This window comes from Protopterus annectens, chromosome 1.part1 (genome assembly GCF_019279795.1).
Source record: "Protopterus annectens isolate FY-2018-M chromosome 1.part1, PAN1.0, whole genome shotgun sequence".
In the NCBI taxonomy this organism is placed as follows: Eukaryota; Metazoa; Chordata; order Ceratodontiformes; family Protopteridae; genus Protopterus; species Protopterus annectens.
Genome location: NC_056726.1, coordinates 467,293,797 through 467,311,974, shown reverse-complemented (window position 1 = coordinate 467,311,974; position 18,178 = coordinate 467,293,797). Strand labels below are relative to the sequence as shown.

At 39.5% G+C, this 18,178-nt stretch overlaps 1 protein-coding gene across 1 annotated transcript in view; it reads left to right on the top strand.

The window, feature by feature from the left end:
• Positions 1–11,234, top strand: part of URB2 (URB2 ribosome biogenesis homolog) — a 217,685-nt gene extending 206,451 nt beyond the window's left edge. Inside the window, exon 7 of the mRNA XM_044087101.1 lies at positions 6,719–11,234. Coding sequence (XP_043943036.1) covers positions 6,719–6,916 — 198 coding nt within the window. The 3' untranslated portion in view covers positions 6,917–11,234. The remainder of the gene's footprint in view (positions 1–6,718) is intronic.
• The last annotated feature ends 6,944 nt before the right edge of the window (positions 11,235–18,178 follow it).

Here is an 18,178-nt window from a genome sequence, read left to right as displayed (position 1 = left end):
ATTTATGCAAGACTTAAGTATGCCAAGGTTAGAGGCAGATGAGGCTCAACAATTAAGAGTTAAGATAGGATGAGATGTGATAAAAATGTAATGTACAAGCATTCTGCTGGAAAGACTCTAGGAATAAATGTTATTCCTGTGGAAGTTTGGAAGCTAGGAGGGAAGAAAGTTATAAACACCTGGAAAGTTTTGTTTAACAGAATTTTAAAAGGAGGGGAAAGCACCAACATGCTGGAAGGAAGTTATGGTAGTTGTGATATCTAAAGATTGTAAAGACCCATCAAACCCAGCTTCTTGTAGAGACATTTCAGTTTTAAACTATGAACATTGTGTTTATGTCCATAATAGCTGAAAGAATGGCAAATATTTTGCCAAAATTGATAGCTGTGGATCACTGTGGTTTTGTTGAGGGGAGGCAAACATTTGATAACATTAATATAACAATGATCCAGAGGGAAGTAGCAAGTAAGAAAATATGCTGCTGTTGTTGTCTTGATGTAGATAAAGCATGCAACAGAGTAAACTGAGATATTATGAGTAGGGCAATAGAAGCATTTGCATTTCCCTATACACTAATACAGTTATTTAGGAGGATGTATATGAAGATTTGGAGGCAAAAATTAAACTGGGAGGGTTCATCTCTGATAAGTTGCGTCTGAACAGAGGAATCAGGCAGCAGTGGCCTTTTTACCCTTTATTTGCATTATTTTTAGAGCCATTGGCAAAGAAAATAAGGGACTCAGGAATTCAAGAATATAGTTGGTATGGTAATCAAGAAGAGTTTGTTTTATTTGAAGACAATATTGTTTTGTACCCAATAAAACAAGAAAAGGACATTTTGTTGCTTTGGAACATTGTGCGACAGTTTTGAGTCTTTTCAGATACAAAATTAATAAAGATAAAGCGAAGACTACAGCTGGAAAGTATGTACCAACACATGAATTGGTTCAGCAATGCCCATAATTGTAGGGGCACAATAAAACAAATACTTATGAGTATGGATTAAAAAGGATTTTGTTATGGTAGCTAAGGATATATTGGAAGAGACTAAACAAAAGGTAATATAAAGTCTGGAAGCTGTTGTTTTTTTTTTTGACATGTATAGCAGGATAAAAGCAGTGAAAATGTTTAGTCCCTCTAGTTTAATGTACAGGTCAGGCATATGTTTATGAACCAGGGGAGAAGTTGTGGACAGTATTTAATAAAGAATTGAAAGATTTTATCTGGGAGGGGAATGGGTAAGGGTCTAGTGGGATAAGTTGATCTTCCAATAGGACAAAATATTTTAGGATTACCCGACTTGAAGGGATCTTTTGGAGCTACACAGTTAAGGATCACATACATAACACAAGCAGAAAGCTATAATTTAAAGTGAAAAGGGATGGTGATGAAGCCGGGGGGGGGGGGGGGGTTCAAGAAATAGTGAGTGGGATTTTGGATGCAAATACTTAAGGAGAACAGCCGTACACAGTATTGTATTTATAAAATAGAAGAAAATATTCTAAGAACTAAGCCAGCCTGAGAATGGAGAAAAGAGATTTTTGCTGATGGGGATGACTGCAATTAGGGGTACAGAGAATAGGCAAGAAGGGCTTAAACTTGCTCTAAACGCAGTCAAAACTCCTGTTATTTATTCCTAAGAAAACCACCCTCTTAAACAAGGCTGAATTCTCTATACATTTCCAAAACAAAACTGTTATTGAGGTTGTGTCCCATACAAAACTATTTGGCATCATCTTAGATGAAAACCTAACCTTTGACCTGCATGTGCATAATAGTATCAAAAAATGCATCAAAAGTTCAGTATCCTTTATATACATAAACACTTTCTTAGCCACTCTTTAAAAAAAAAAAAAACTTTCCTTAACCTTTCTTCAACCTTCCATCCTGTATGGTGCTCTCCTTACCAGTATCCAGTCCTCCCTGAAAACCAAGCTTAAGATCTGCTACAGTAAGATTGCTAAATTTGCAGCTAATGCAAAATGTTCCTCATATCACTGCTCCTCATTACATTTACTGAATTGGCTTGAACTCCCACATTACCTAAGCACACACAATCATCCACAAACCTTCAGACTTGACTGGCGCTTAAGTCTATACTCACTGTCACCCAAACTGACCTTTCAGATCTGAGAACCAACTTTGCGTGCAAGTAGAAAAAAACAGACCTTCCTTCTGGCAAATGCTCTACTCCTCAATAGCTGAACAGTGGAATGCACTCCTGTCAACAATGCTTCTTTCAAAAAGTCCCTACGGCAACATCTCTGTACTACTCTGTGGCACTGCACTTCTTCCAGTGTTGCACCTCCAATAACCTAATTCCCCAGACTCGCCACTACTGTCTCCTTTACTAATGTCCCCTTTACAAGATAAGCTTATCTGTCTACTAATATGAGGATCATAATAATAATCTAGGCCTATGTTAAGGTTATACCTACTAGGTAATAATATTGACTGTATGCACATGATATGCACGCCTAACTTGTACTTCTGACTTGTAGTATAGAAATTTAATCTCATGCCTTAATCTTGTGACAAGTCATGCAGAACATATTCATAAATGTTTTAATGTCATCTCCACATTACTAAAGCTTAACTGCCAATATGGTTAATAGAATACCTAACTGTGATTCCTTATATAGCATTCGACACAATGTTTTATTTTAGACTGTAACCAATGTAGTTGCTAATAATGAGTCTCTATTCAACTGTGACTGCACACCTTTTACTGTACTGTAATTAATGTAGTTAGCTTTTACTTTATTTAACTATGTATGTAGTAGTGATCTATGACTTTGTGTGTTACTTAATGTTTTCTATTGTATGTTTGTTTTATTGTGGAGCTTTTTTCCCCATACCTCCACTGAAAATGGGCTCACTTTGGCCCAGTGGACCATCCTCATAAACAAATACAAGTAAGTAAATAATAAATTTACTGGGGAAAACTGGCAAAGGAACTAAGATATTGGGAGCAAATTACTAGAGAGGAAAAAGTAATAGAAAGGGGAGAGAGTAAGAACACATTTGGAGTGCAATCTGAAGACTGCCTTCCCTATCGTGGATTGATGTCAGAGGATAGAGGAATCCTAAATGAAAGTCCTGCTCTGGTAGAGTTTTTAGTTGAAGCTGCTATTAAAAAAGGGATAACTAGTAGGACATGTAAAATAGTACATACGTATAGCAGTCAATTAGGGGAGGTAGGAACATTGGGAAGAGAGATTAAATAAGCAGCTCACAAGGAGACAGTGGGAGATGTATGTATGCCTTCCAAGTATGCAACAAAGTCTGGAAGATTTAGGATTTTTCCTTAAGTGTTTGCATAGATATTTTTATGCCACAAGCGGGCTACAAAGGAATTTCCCTTGGGTAGAAGGCAAATGTTGGATGTGTGATGGGGAAGGAGGAGGAAACTAGGAACACATTTTTTGGAAGTGTAATAAGCTGGCAGACTTTTGGAAGTTCCCTACAGAATACTTTGTCAAATACTGGGTGAGCAAGTGGGTAAAAGTAAGGAAATATTTTTTTGAGCTGGCATACAAGGTCTGAATTGCCTACACATAGCAAGGTCTTAAGTTTAATTCTGGCCACTAACTAAAAAAAGCAACTTCTAGAAAGTGGAAATCAGTCCAAACCAATTACAGTGCTGTACAAATTAATAGAAATATCAACACACATTTGAAATTTCTTGGTTTCTTTAGTGATTTTCAGTCTTTTTTTTTTTTTTTCTTATTTTTTTTTCAAAAATTCACAAAATCATTTGTTTGCTAATTCTTTAAGAAAAAAAACTGTTTAGCATGAAATGACTGTGTTACTTACCTACTTAAAGAGAAATGACATCATAATGACATGGCTCCGTAGTCTTAAAAATGGGAAAATTGGCTGACCTAACACCGCAAAACCGTGCAAAAGTTGTGATTCTGCTGAAAGAAGGTGTTCCTGGATCAGAAATCACCAAGAAGGTTGGAGTTAGTCAGCCGTCTGTCAGCTGTATTCTTAAGAAACTGAATGCTGGTGAAGGGTTGTCGTCCAGACATTCTGACAGCTGTGGCCACAGAAGGTCCACAACTCCTAAGGATGATTTGTATCTGATCAGTGAATGCTGTAAGAATCGCAAGGCATCCAGAAGACTGCTGCAGGGGATGCTGGAACAACAGGGTGTTAGTGAGTTCCAGAATGGTTCGACGGAGACTTTTGGACTCTGGGCTTCAAGCTTGCAGTCCTCTGAAGAAACAAATTGTTCAACCAAATGAAGGCAAAAAGACTGCTGGACAAAAGACTGGTCAGAAGAAGGTTGGGAATGGGTTGTTTTCAGTGACGACAGCATAAAATACTGTTCGGATCAGCAAGTACAATATGTCAGATGAGAATCTGGAGAGTAGATGAGGACGATTGTATCATTCAGCACATCAAGCACTGCACTCAAGTGATGGTGTGGAGCATTATGAGCATCTCTGGTACAGGTCGGCTCTACTTTGTTCAGGGCAACAAGAAATGAGCAGCATAGAACCATACTACAGCAACGTCTGCTCCCTCAACTGTGTGACTAGGCAAAGGAGGGATTTACTGGGACAGGAGACTTCATTTTCATGCATGATGGTGCCCCATTTCACAAAGGTTGACAAGTTTCCTTGAGGTCCATGGTATTGAAGTGTTACCATGGCTAGGTAACAGCCCAGATATGAATCCAGTAGAGAACGTCTAGGCTATTCTAAAGTCAGAGATGAAGAAAAAGACCATAACAAACAAGCAGCAACTGATTGTGGACCCAAGCTGAAATGAGTTCTTCAATGCTTCTATGACCGAACATCGCCATGATCTTGTTTGTATTGTGCCTCAACTAGTTAAATCCCTGATAATGGTCAAAGTGTCATTCACAAAATATTAGAACATTGTATTGGAACGTTTTCACATATAACATGAATTACATTGTTTGTCATTTCGTATACTCGTATTGAGTTATATGGTGAAACAACAATAAAAACAGCGAGTTCTGTTAATTTGGCCAACACTGTATGTTTGAAGTATTGAATATTGTAACAGAGAGAAAATAACTGGAAGGTGAGATCTTTAGATAAGTGTAGAAGCAGATTACATAGAAAAACATGGAAATTGTGGGAGCAATACGTGCAGAATAATGGAAGCAGGAATTATCAATTTATGTAATGTGGATTGATGATTATACAAAAGAATATATGTGATGTGTAATGTTTGCAACTGGGAATGTTAATATGGTTTATTTTCTTTTATATAAATGTATGTGCCTGTTTCTTAACTGATGATTCATTAAAGATTAAAAAAAAAAAAAAAAGATTGCTTCCTATAATGTAGGTTATCCATCTTATACGTGTGTTGCATGCCTTACATACTAGACCTTTTTGTAGTTTTAATTACTCTCCCTTGCAGAGACTGTGCCAAATGATTTATCTACCTCTACCCAAGTGGTCCATTCATGCCAGGGAGCTGGGAATTCCTGAGTAAGGTGAGAGTCCTATAGCCCACTGATTTCTCCCCAGGAGTCCCAATCAGTTTAATCAGGTAATATGAAGTTGGTCGAATGCTAGCCCTATGGGGTGGCCTACCTTCTCCTTGCTAGCCCATCCATTGCAGCTGCTCTTTCAAGCTTTGCTGTAACTGTCCTAAGCGTGTTTGTGCATACTGAAGTCCCCTGTGCAGCTTGCACATGGCAGCATGTGCTCACAAGGCTCGTGCACCATAGGGTCAACACTTTATGCTGCTGCTAGGTATCACCCATTTGGTAAGCCGGAGCCACCTCCCAGAGGATGGGTGACCCTACAATAACATCTCACTCCCATACTCTCCACCACCTCCTGCTGGTGCCAGAGCCACAATTTGAACTCTGGTCACATGATTTGTGTCTGTGATATGGATGCATCTCAAGCACTAGCTATTGAGTTTTTCTTTTGTGTCCCGGGATTTGCCTTGTGGAGCTTTTCTGATGAAGAAATACACACACAAGTCTGCCAAAAAGGAGTAAGCTGTATATCAGGTGCCAAAACATCCCTCCTCTTCCAATACAAGTTTCAAATTATGCTCTTAAAAAAGCATGGTGACTTTCTCAAAGTGAAATATTTCAAAATCAGTTTTATTCCACTGGTTTCAAAATATTGCAGTGGTTGGACTTTGAATTTTCTATTGGAAGAGGACAGACATTTTGGCACCTGATATACAGCTTATTCCTTTTTGGCAGACTTGTGTGCGTTTCTTTGGTGACATTTGTAGTTTGTACAGTCCTGTCACCACTTTCCTTTGGTTAGTAGCTTTTCTGACAACCCCACTCCCCATTCTTTGTAAAGGAAACTTTGAGTAGGGTTAGCCTGATTACTCATTTTCATATAATTTGGTTAATTTTTACTTAGGACCATTTTAGCAACACCATTCCATCTACCAATATGTCTTTAGACTGTGGAAAAGAAGCCAGAGACCCTGGAGAAACCCACATGTACACAGGAAGAACTTACAAATGTCAGATAGAAGGAACTCCTCTTAAATGACCCATGAATCTGAGCAGTGCTAGCCAATGCAACACCTTGCCACCTAGTTCACATTTAGGTGTTACGGTATGTTAGTGTTGCACAGAAAAAAACTTGTTTGAGCTCATTAAAAAAAATATGTTCTGTTGCAGAGCTACAATTTTACTAAAAAAAAAAAAAAGGTATCCATTTCAACCGAATACATTTTCTTTGTTCTTTTTTTCCAGGTCACTGTGCACCCGGAGGTGAAAAAGCACTTAACTGAGGGAATATACCACATTCTTGATCTATGCATTGACCGTGATGTAAAGTTCCTAAATACATCGTTGCAGATGGGTGTTCGCGAAGTCTTCAAGGATCTGTATGAGAGCTATAACCATTATCACAAGACTAAAAAGCAAGGAGAAGAAAAATATACAAGCTAATATTGGTGTAAAATGTCAACAGTGCTGAAATGTCTAAGAATGGCCGCCTGAAGTTACTTAAGAGACGGCACCTGCAAACTGCCATGGAAGAAAAGTGCTGATTATCTTCTTCTGAAGATTTATGGTTGGTCAGTACCATAAGGCAACTTAAGTGGAGAAAGTAGCATAGCATTCTTTGCCTTCTGAAGATGAAATCTAGTATCATTCGCCTGAGTATAGTCCACTGTATCTGGTGCTTAGTGAAAATGAACACTGCCATGCAAGGGGTAGATTTTGAATCCCACGGCTGTTTATTTTCTGTATTGATCAAGCCATCTTTATTAGCTATTGCTAATAGTGATCAAATACCAGTCATTATGGCTGCTGCATTGATATCCCCTTTAGCCTGCATGGTCACTAGTCTTCCATCATATACGTAGTGAATCATTGGTAGTGTTTTTCTTTTTTAGAAAGTCACCATGCTTTTCAGTGCATAATTTATTATGTAGGGATACATGTATGTGCACACTATTTTCTCATAGCCTCAGTACAAAAGCCAAGCTGTTCTTTTTAGTATTATTTACTGGCCTGCAGCTCTTTAGTCTGAAACTGCGTCACTGTTCTCAAAAGTGAAAGCAGAGTACTTTAGCAGTAGTCAACCCCAAGAGAGAGGTATTAAGTTTAACACTGCCCAGCAAGTCTGGATTTCAGCATTGCATGTAGAGGTGTTATGCACTGTAAACAGAGGTCTTTTGTATTTCAAAGAATGTCTGTGCTGCAAATACTACAGCGGTGTGAGATGACAGATGAGATAGTCACATATACTACCCAGAGTTTACAGAACTGGTAAGAGTAGCAGTAGTGTGATTGACTGATTATTACTAGACTTTAGATAGGCTAGGTAATTTGTTGCCTCATCACCACAGATTCCAGTACTTTCTCCCCCATTCCTGGATGGATTTACAGTTACCCATCCACTTCTCAAGGCTGTGTTTGAAGAGCTTTAGGAAGCTGCTCTGTGTAATCTATATTTTTTTGAAACCTTTTCTATTTGTTAGATCTTTTGAATGGGTATTCATGGTGTTAAAGGTTTTTGAAATGTGTAGGAGGTCAAACAGGACTTCGTCATTCGAAGCCTTGTTGGTAAGGCAGAGGTTACCCCTTAGGAGTCTGTGTAAGACAAAGCATTCTCTTTTATTCTCTTTTTTAAGGTGATCTGTGTAGCTCACAGAAATCATATCCTTGATCCTCTTGGCGAGGAAGTGCTGGTGCTTTTCAGGATGGATCCTGTCTGGACAGTTACATACCAAGGAGAGCATTACATTACATTATGTCCCTAATAAGAGAGGATTAGAGGAGGATAAAACTTCCTTGGATCTAGAAGGTATACCTTTGACAATAGCTGAGCTAGGTAGAAATACTTTCTTAGAACAGACATATGGTGGTCAAATAAGATTTCCTTTACTACAAATGTGCCCAGGTGACCGTAATTAAATTTTCGGTGAGGTAAAAACTGAGACTCGTGTATTTATAATATAGTACTCCTTTAGTGTAGCAGCTAAAATGTTTGTAAATCAGTAGTCTGATGTATCCAGTAAGTGCTGCAAAGTAAAATTGGCAGAAGAAGCTGGGTACGTGGTGTTAGAGTTTAAAGCACCATGTGTTATATTGCTAGAACATATCCGTGTGCTATGACTTTTTCAGGATAAAAGGTTGGTCTACTTAAAACAAAGATGTAATGTGTATGAATAAATGCATGTATAGACTAACGGGGAAGTCGTGTCAACAGGAGATGAAACAAATGTGAAGCATAAGCTTTAGTCTAATGCCTAATAAGAGATGCTACATGCACCTAGTAGTCTAACACTGAGCATTTATATTAAGAACTAAGAATTTTTATTAGATTCTCTTAGGAGTTGCACAGTCACATGTCATGCCTGAAGAAAAGAGAGAGGCATTTGTGTGTCTGTGCTGTCTGCTTGTACTGTGGTACTGATCGTGTGAATGTGACATCTCTTGTCACAGCAATCTGCCCTTTTTGTGCTGGCACTTTGTGTACACAGGACTACAAGAGGTTGACAAAAGCTACAGACAAGGGGAACAGTGTGATAGGTACAGGCAAGGAGAAGTATGATATTATATGGGATGGAGGAGTTTGTATGCACTAGGTGGAAAGCGGGTTTTTGTCCTATTCTGTATCTAAGAAAAGCTTACGTTGAGCTGATGACTTACAGTGGCAGATACGTGTGAAGGAGAATAAGATTTTGTGGCCTAGTGTCGTATAGATACTTGACCGTGAAGCAGCTAAACCTTTACAAATGAATGCCAGTAGTGGTGTAGATTTTAACAATAAATATATGTATCATCCTAAAATAGTTGTAATATACAGAGGAAGGATGCAGGATGCTTAACACACTGTGGATGTATGCCACACAGCCATATATAACTCCTAGATGCCAGGGCATTCTGTTTAATACTTCCTCCAGTGGTATGCTATTTTGGGCCAGTATGCTTGTTTATGGTATGTGGAGACTGCCTCCTATAATAGCTCTGGATTGTGGAGTGTAATCCTTTTCCCAGTAAACCTGCTCACATTGGTCTGTACTGCTCCGTACCATTGATAGGGGAGTAGTACAGGGCACTGACTCCTATAGCTGTATCCACATAGCTATTCGCATAGCCAATGAGGTAGTAGGGATCTTTGTAAGTGTGTGGTGTGCCACCTGAACCAGCAGTATCTGTTCATAGTGATACAGCCAGTACAGCTTCCCGTGCAATATAAGGATACACCTGCAGGCATGTAGATTAAGTACGAGTGGCTAAAGAGCTGTGGTATCACTTCCTACATTCATAGACTCTTAGGCATCCACAGTGTGTCACATCATAGTTATGGGATTCCTTGTACTACCCAGAAGGAAGGCCAAGCAGGCAGTCTTCAGTGCACACCTTTCCTCTTTGAACATTCTGCAAGAGTAATAACTTTACTTTACAGCTGTTTTACTAGTTTCACCAGTGATACGAACAGGGTACTGAACTGCCCAGATACTGACATCTAGTACTACTGCATATGGGTTGCCCCACCCATTGTCTGTAGTCACCTGATGAAAAAAGCTGATATATATGCTGGTGTACAAAGAAATATACAGGAAAACAGAACATGCATTTAAATATTTAAATGTATATTCTGCAGTCATCCTAAAATATTACATAGGTTCATAGGTGTGTACTAGGCTAACCACCACTGGGGCATTTTTAAGCCTAGCTTTGCATCCCAAATCCCTGAGACGTTGTGGTACCTTTGGTAATGTAAGCTGTCCAAGTTGTATTTGAATTGGGTTAGGGAAGAGCTCTGCTTCACACTGGTGGAGAGCTTGTTCCATAGAGGGGGTAGTCTGTGGAATGAATACCTCTGTCTGCACCTGGAAAGTCTCATGCTGTTTGTTTTGTGGATATATAGGAGATCCATCAGATTGGGTTCCAAAGATGCCTTGTATGGCAGGCACATCTCCCCTTCAACAGGAGACAGAATACAGGGATAAGACTTTGATGCTGTGCATAAGTCACATTATTTATGTCATGTATCCTTTAGTGAGGAACACCAGACACCAGCTATTTCTCTGTGTCAGACCTTCTTGGGAAGCATTAGTGTCAGTGGAAGATTGTATGACTGTTTGTTTGTAATTTCACCACAGGACGAGAGGCTTTAGCCACATAAACAGACCTAGTAACAAAAAACAGCAATGCAGTGACTGAAAGTAGGAACAAGCCAAATAGAACCCAAATGAGTGAATGTAAAACGAAACTTGTAATATAGAATCAAAAGATAAAAAAATAAAAAAACAAGTATGGTTAAATGCTTTTATCCAATAGTCTAATTTCATGGACTTCATCAGGACAAGAACAGCCGTATTTAGAAGGGTTTAAATTGCAACATGTAACCAAACAGCTAAACCCATTTAAAGGTACAGGACTTTAGCTAAGTCAGTAGTAAATATATACATCAAATTAAAATGCATGGTAAAATTAAACATTAATAATAAAAATTTAATTTCAATCAAAAGACAGTTTATATGTATAAAAATTAAAACTTGTATATATGTAGTAAGCAGTGCCTTAAACTTAAAAAAAATGCTGAAGACAATTGGTGAATGTTTAAAAAGTATTTACAAAATTCACCATTGCACAATAATGCTTTAAAGAAAAGAAATTGGGAAGATAAGACAGTGGTGAAATGGGGAGCAAGCAGGGGGAAGAACAAAGTCAAAGAAGGGCAGAAATATGCAGGGTGGAGGTAGGAAAGAATCATAGCTATTCAACAGTAAAAAAAATTATCATATATGCAGAATATTAGCTGACTTTGGACTGTCACCTCCAGAGAAGTGCCAATTGGACTGAATCAAGTGTGTCAAGAAGACACATGTTTGAAATGGAGAGCTATGCATGGGATGAAGTTTTTTTTTTGGGGGGGGGCAAGTGTTTGTGTTTTTTTTAAGAGAGGAATGTGGGGGAAGGGACTTGGGTATGTCTGGATCAGGTGGGTTGGGTAGGTAAAGAAGCAATTGCAAACAGGACATACAAGACACAGGGATGGGGGGATATGAGGTTGATGAACACCATGGTTGGGTGAGGGTGGGGACATCAAGAAACCATGGTCGTCAAGCTGGGTGAGAATGAGAACTGAGTCTTCACCCACTAGACTGTCATCATTCTCACCCAACTGGCACACAGTCCTATGCATCAACCCTGGCAGTTTGGCACATGTAGTAAAATCACCACCTTAGCCACTGCTCCCAGAGGGAACCACTGGCCTGTCCTATGGGGCAGAACTACCTGAGGGGTCAGGTAGTGCCAGGGGCAGCAGAGGGGAGTCTTGACAGGTTGTGTTCCAGATGTGCTGAACCTTGGTGCTGTAGCCAGTGGAGTGGAGGCAGGAGGATACGGTTTGGGGTGAGAGAGAAAAAAGGGATAAAATTAGTAGCTTCATATGTGACGTACAGTGCATTGATAGTTATTTGACTCTATTCTGTTATCTTCACTTTTAAGATGACCAACTCATAAAAAAGTAACATTTTCACTTTTAACACTAACCAGCTCATAACAGATGCACACTATACTACGGATTGCAGCAAGCAATTCTTGATGTGTACGTATATTGCACATGTGCGTGTTTCACATTACAGTTTACAGCAGCCCGTTTGTGTCACTGGTATAGAGGTTTGAATTTACATTAAAATATTGATGACAAATTAACAGTATTGCACAGCTGGAAAGTGTGGTATGTGAACCCATGACCTCTGACTTCTGTCTTAATACTGTACAGTTGGTTTAGCCTACAGACTAGTGCATAATTTGCTTTTACAGTTGAGAGATGCCTGCTCACTTTGTTAGAATATTAAACTGCTGGTTTGTGCTACACAGTAATGCATGCACACTGGATTTACAGTTGAGATATGCATGCTCACTTTGATACAACTATATAAGATACCCCAAAAAACTGTTTTAAACTTTTAATGCTACAGTAACAAAAAACTGTTTTAAACTTTGAATGCTACAGTAACAGTCCTGTTTTGCTGTATACATCCCACATGTTCTCTCATCTGGGCCACTCTAGCCCCATGGGCTCTCACATTCAGTTCTCTTTGTGGCAGCTGTGGAAAAAAAAAACAGAACAGAATACCATTATGAATACCAGTCCTGACTATATTCAGCTTTTAACTCTTACAAGTAGACACTGTAATTAATACAACTGTGGGGTGTCCCCAGTCCTACATTCCTAACATTCGAGGGTATCCCTCTTCCTCCTTCAGAGGTTGTTGTAGTGGTGTCTACATTGCCTGCCAGTGTGAGGGATACTGGTAACACTGGTCAAAGCCCAGGCAAGACTATACCATGTCTCTGACATGTACTGTGAGCCAGAATAGTCCCTATGCAATATAGCCTGGGTCCATGTTCCTTCACTAGGAGTCCAACAAACACTTTGGATTCCTGGACACCCCATTTTTGAGCATGGAATCTCAGTTCCTCTCCACAAACACCTGACACGTCTACCATAGATGAAGACCAATGTAGAATGACTGTTTCCTGCCAATTGCAGTTATCACACTTACTGGTAGTGTGCTCGCTGTTTGAAAATGTTGCATGATGCTTACCATTGCTCAAACATGGTGCTCAGCAGTGCGTAATGGTAAGCAGAGAGCAACATTGACAAGCAATGCAATTTCATGGTTATTGGATGTACAGGCTTTTGTGTATGTGTTTTAGGCAAAAGTGAAGGCCATGCCAGTTCACACAGCAGGAATACACTGACAGGAATAAAGTACACAGTATATTCTTTTATTTTTGGCTGTCTGCTTCCTGGGTGGTCTGGGTTCTCCAGTCCCAAGGTTTGCACTATGCAGTGCATGGCGCAAACAGTGGCAAAGAAAAGAAGTTTAAATGTAGAAAACTAAGAAAAGGGAAAAGAAAATGCTGTGCTGTAATACAATCCTAAGATCTAAATATCATGGTGTGACCAGTTATATGCACCATTTTTTGGACTTGGATAGTAATTATACACATTGCAGTTTCTTGCTTCACAATCCTTACAAGAGCATTCACTGTAAAGTTGTGACATTTTGACACTATCAGCTGTCGGACCTTCCAAAGCCAATATAAGTTAAATGCAGATATACTAAGCATTAAGTTAGCTATGCACCCTGAGCATCGGACACAGATTTTGTATCCCTGAATCAGAAAGGTAAAAGACAGGGATATGCCACAGTTGTCATTTGGACAAGGTGTTGGGGGGGGGGGTGCCTAGGCTGACATAAAAGGTTGGTGAATGTGTGTGAGTAAGAAGGCAAACATTTGGACAAAACAAATGGGCAGAGAGACAAAATGAGTAATGTGTGTGTGTACATGTGAGTGTGAAGTCCGTGTGACTGTGCATGTGTGCGCACGCGAGTATCTTTAGGGGTCCTCCAAATGAAATTGATATGTGTGTGTGTGTGTGTGTGTGTGTGTGTGTGTGTGTGTGTGTGCAGTTTACTATCATTTATGCGATCCTACAATAAGCGAGTTAAGCTTTGCGAGAACCGCATGTACGAAAATCCAAGCTACTACTATTAAAAATGTTGAAAGAAATGACAGGGAATGTCGAATTTGATTTAATTCACACAATGGCCATTAATTCGCGAAATGTAGCTTTCCGCTCAAGGCTGTGTTGTAATAGCTGTGGTACTTGTAAGAGCTGTAGGGATACATAGCAGTATATTGCCATAGTAATGGTAAAGCTGTTCTTGCGTGAATTGCCGCATTACAGCCATTCAAACAAGTCATATCAGCAATTTCCAGGAAGGCCTTGCAATGCAACATTCACCTGCAGTTTGCACCTCTGCTAACACAGTGAAATATCCGCCAGTTCCGTTTGTACACATTACCATAGCCATCATCTATAGTAGTTTCTGTTCAGAACTATTCAATGTAGGAAGGCACAAACACACAACAAAACATTCAGGAAGTCTCAAAGTAATAATGCTTACTGTCCCACTTAAAAAGAACAGTGTTTAACAACAAGCTCTACAAAACCCCTGCATGTGAGAGTATCCCTTGAGGATAGGAGTCTTTCAAAGGCATTCTCTTTCTCCTGAAGACATCTTCATTTAGGTGATGCTGGAGCACAGCATAACAGTCTGGAAACTAGATCCTCTGCGTGATTCTGCTCCAGTTGAATTGCCTGGAGGACATCCAAAAGGAATAGCTTTTTCCTACCAAGGAGGCTACAGAGACATCTGTGCCAGCCCTCTACAGCATTTTGTGACCTGTTGAATCCCTCTGCACAGGTGTCAAATTGATTCCAAAATGTAACGTCAAAGAGAGGCAGAATCCTCTCCGATGTGCATCCCCGCATCCTATACCACCTAGGTCTCCCCAATAAGTATGCTTCTTTAAAGAAGAAGCACAGGGGCTTTGCCTAATCAGGCATATCATTTTCAATGCTAGTGAAAGTGGGTAATATGTCTTATCGTGTGAGAAATGCAAGGACAGGTATTTGCTTGAACAGCAAAAAGAAAGACCTATTTCTACCAAATTACTAGCCAAATGTAGTTTATGTATTTGGTGCCAAATAATTTGGCAAAAGTGAAACCAGCAGCCCTTGGTGGCTGTATTTGGAAGATGCCGTAGAATAGAATTCACCGCCCCTTTCTCAAAGTCACTAAGAATCATCCTGGGATTTATAGGTTTATAGGTGTTTACTAGGCTAATGACCACAAGGGCCTTTTTAAGCCTAACCATACATCCCAAATCTCTGAAAAGTTCTAGTACCCTTGATAAGCGTATAAGTATATTTATTTTTGATGTAAATCGAGATACCTCTACCTTTAGTCCCTGTCTATGTAGTAGGTGGTCTAAATGGGTGGAAGGTATTATAATCTTGCACTGTCGTTGTGTTCTCCTCATCTTTAAACCTAGTTTCAGTGATGGCACAGATTTCAGTATTCTCTGGGGTGAAGAGAGCTTCTAGTGAGTGGAGTTATTTGTTTAGACTCCTAACACTGAGCAGTAATACTTTTAGATTTTCTTAGTTTTGAATTGCTATGTCGAAAGTAGTTTTAGTTTGGCATTGCCTAAAAAAAGCACTATGGAGAAAGACAATGTTTTGGCTAATATTCAAAAGCCTAGAGGGGAGAGGTGCAGACCATCTCTGGCAAAGCATCATGGTCTGTTGACCATCTCCTTCCATGCTGACAAAATTTGCCTTTACTGCCAATTTGGTTTTAAGGGCAGATCATGCCTCCTAAACCTGGTGGACTTATTTGAGACAGTTACCAAGGCTATAGACGAGGGAAAGGTGGTACACACAGCCTACCTAGACCTTGCAAAGGCCTTCAACACCATTCCCCATTCTGGTATTATAGACAAGCTCACCAGCCTGAACATAAACCCCTGCGTCACAAGATGGGTTGCCAACTGGCTCACGGACAGAACCCACATGGTGAGAGTTGCGGGAGCTAGGTCCAACTCTAAACTGGTTACAAGTGGCATTCCCCAGGGCTTAGGACCCCTCCTGGTCAGCATATACCTCTGAGGTACAGGCAAGCACAGAAGGCTATGGCTGACCAGGTTTGCAGACAACTGTGGTGCTATAATTGACTCTCCAGCTGACACAGACATCCTCCAAAAGGGTTTCACTGAGACTGATACCTGGTGTCAAAATCATGACCTTAAGCTAAATGCCAAAAAGTTCATAGTCATCCCCTTTGGAAAAAACAAAGTACCCACAAACTACCACATAGGTGATAGAGTTAGATTAGTTAGATTATTCTCCTGACGCAAACCATGTACATTTGACCAAAATATATCATAGCATATTTCAACTTGACTGGACAGTAAACCATATACAACAGGAATTATTTTCTGGTGATCACTTCTAGGAAGTGGACCGTGAATACTGTATATTTGTTTACATTCATGAGTGCTGATGGGAATGTTCCACCCATTAAACAATATTGTGCAGCACATAACATTTTTAAATTAACCATAGTGATTATGACAATGTTATTACACAACCCACCATCCTCGTTGTGTTTAATTAGCAGTGTAGCATTTTTTTTATAGGTAGCATGTCTGGCGTAAGATCTTTCAAATTTTTAAAGTCCTGAAATGTGGACACTTTCATTCTATTACGTATCCTAATGGCAGTCTGTTTCTGGGCATTAGTATTGGGCAGCTCTGTTGCAACTTCAATGGATGTAGTAGCCAACACCTCAGAAACTACCTTACAAGGGTCCTCTACTGTTTGATCTGCCCACCTTTTAATAGTATGCCTTATCTTGTAAGCTTCCAGTTTAACAGGGTCAGAGGCATGGTAATGAGGTGTACTTTTCTTTAGTATTTCCCAGTCTGACGAACTCTGTTATACATCTCCCCTTATACTTCTCTCTGTTTTTCAAAATACAGCACCAGTATCTCCTGTTTAATGAAACTTTCTCTAAATACTACTGGTATCCATCGATAAACAGCATGTCACAACCCTTTTGTGTAGTTACTGTACTATATGGTTGTTCCAGAATGCCTGGATTGCATGTATCATCCACAATCTCCTCACCCTGTCAACAAAATTTTAAAAAGCCTTGTCACAATGCTGTTTAGGCTAGCGGATTTCAACGTTTTTACACTTGGGCTGGTGAAAATAGGAGAATTATTTTGGGGGCCACTAAGGCAGAAATGAACATTATTTATAGGGAACCAGTTAAAACAGTTGCTGTTTGAGAGTTGTATGCCAACATAGTAATCTCACCAATTGAGAAAGATATAGATACATAGTGTGACCATAGAAATTGAGTATACTAAGTGAGAAATGCTGATAAATCATTACCAGAGTATGAAGTCAGAAACTGCAGTCCTTTTTATGAGGAACAGACAAAAATATGGGGCAAAAGTCAGGACATTCTGCAAAAATTTTGATAGTTACCAGGTATGTTACCTACCTACCTTTTGCACACAAACACACACGCACCCCTACCCATAGTTCTCAACCAGAAAGGGACAAATCCAGAAATAACTAGGGACACATTCCATATTTCAGTATTAACTTGAGACATTGACAAGATAACAGAACATGAGTGAATATGCATTTATCTAAAGTAAAAAGTCTGTAACTCTAATTATTGTCATTATTTAATGTAATCCATCACATTTTCTCGAAAATTCACCTCTTTTAGGTGGGATTAAGAGGGAAAGAGCTAAAATCAGGGATGTCCCTGAAAATCCAGGACATTTGAGAAGTATGCACCTACCTCCCTCCCTCTCTCTCTCTTACACACATGAACACATGCCATACCTCTCAGTCTCTTGGCACAAAAAGTCTGGCAAAGCCAAAAGTAATGTGGGGACAAACGTTAAATATTGCTCTCACAAACTTTATAAAGTTGCTAGAATAAAAATGTGTTGTGTTTTCATGAATTGTCTGAAGGATATGAAGTCTGAAACTCAAATGCTGTCATTATTTAATGAATTCTGTCCTCAAGGATTTGCCACATTAAACCCCAAAAGGCACAAATGTTATGAGAAACAGACTAAAAATATGAGGCGAAAATATGGACAGTTGAGGGATGCCTCCCTCCCACATTTTACACACACACACACACACACACACACACACACACACACACACACACACACACACACACACACACACACAGTACCTCTCAACTTCTTAGCTCAAGAAATCTGGACAAAGCATAAAATAATGGAGGACAAAGGGCCACCAATAGGAACAGATTTTAAATATTGCTCTTATAA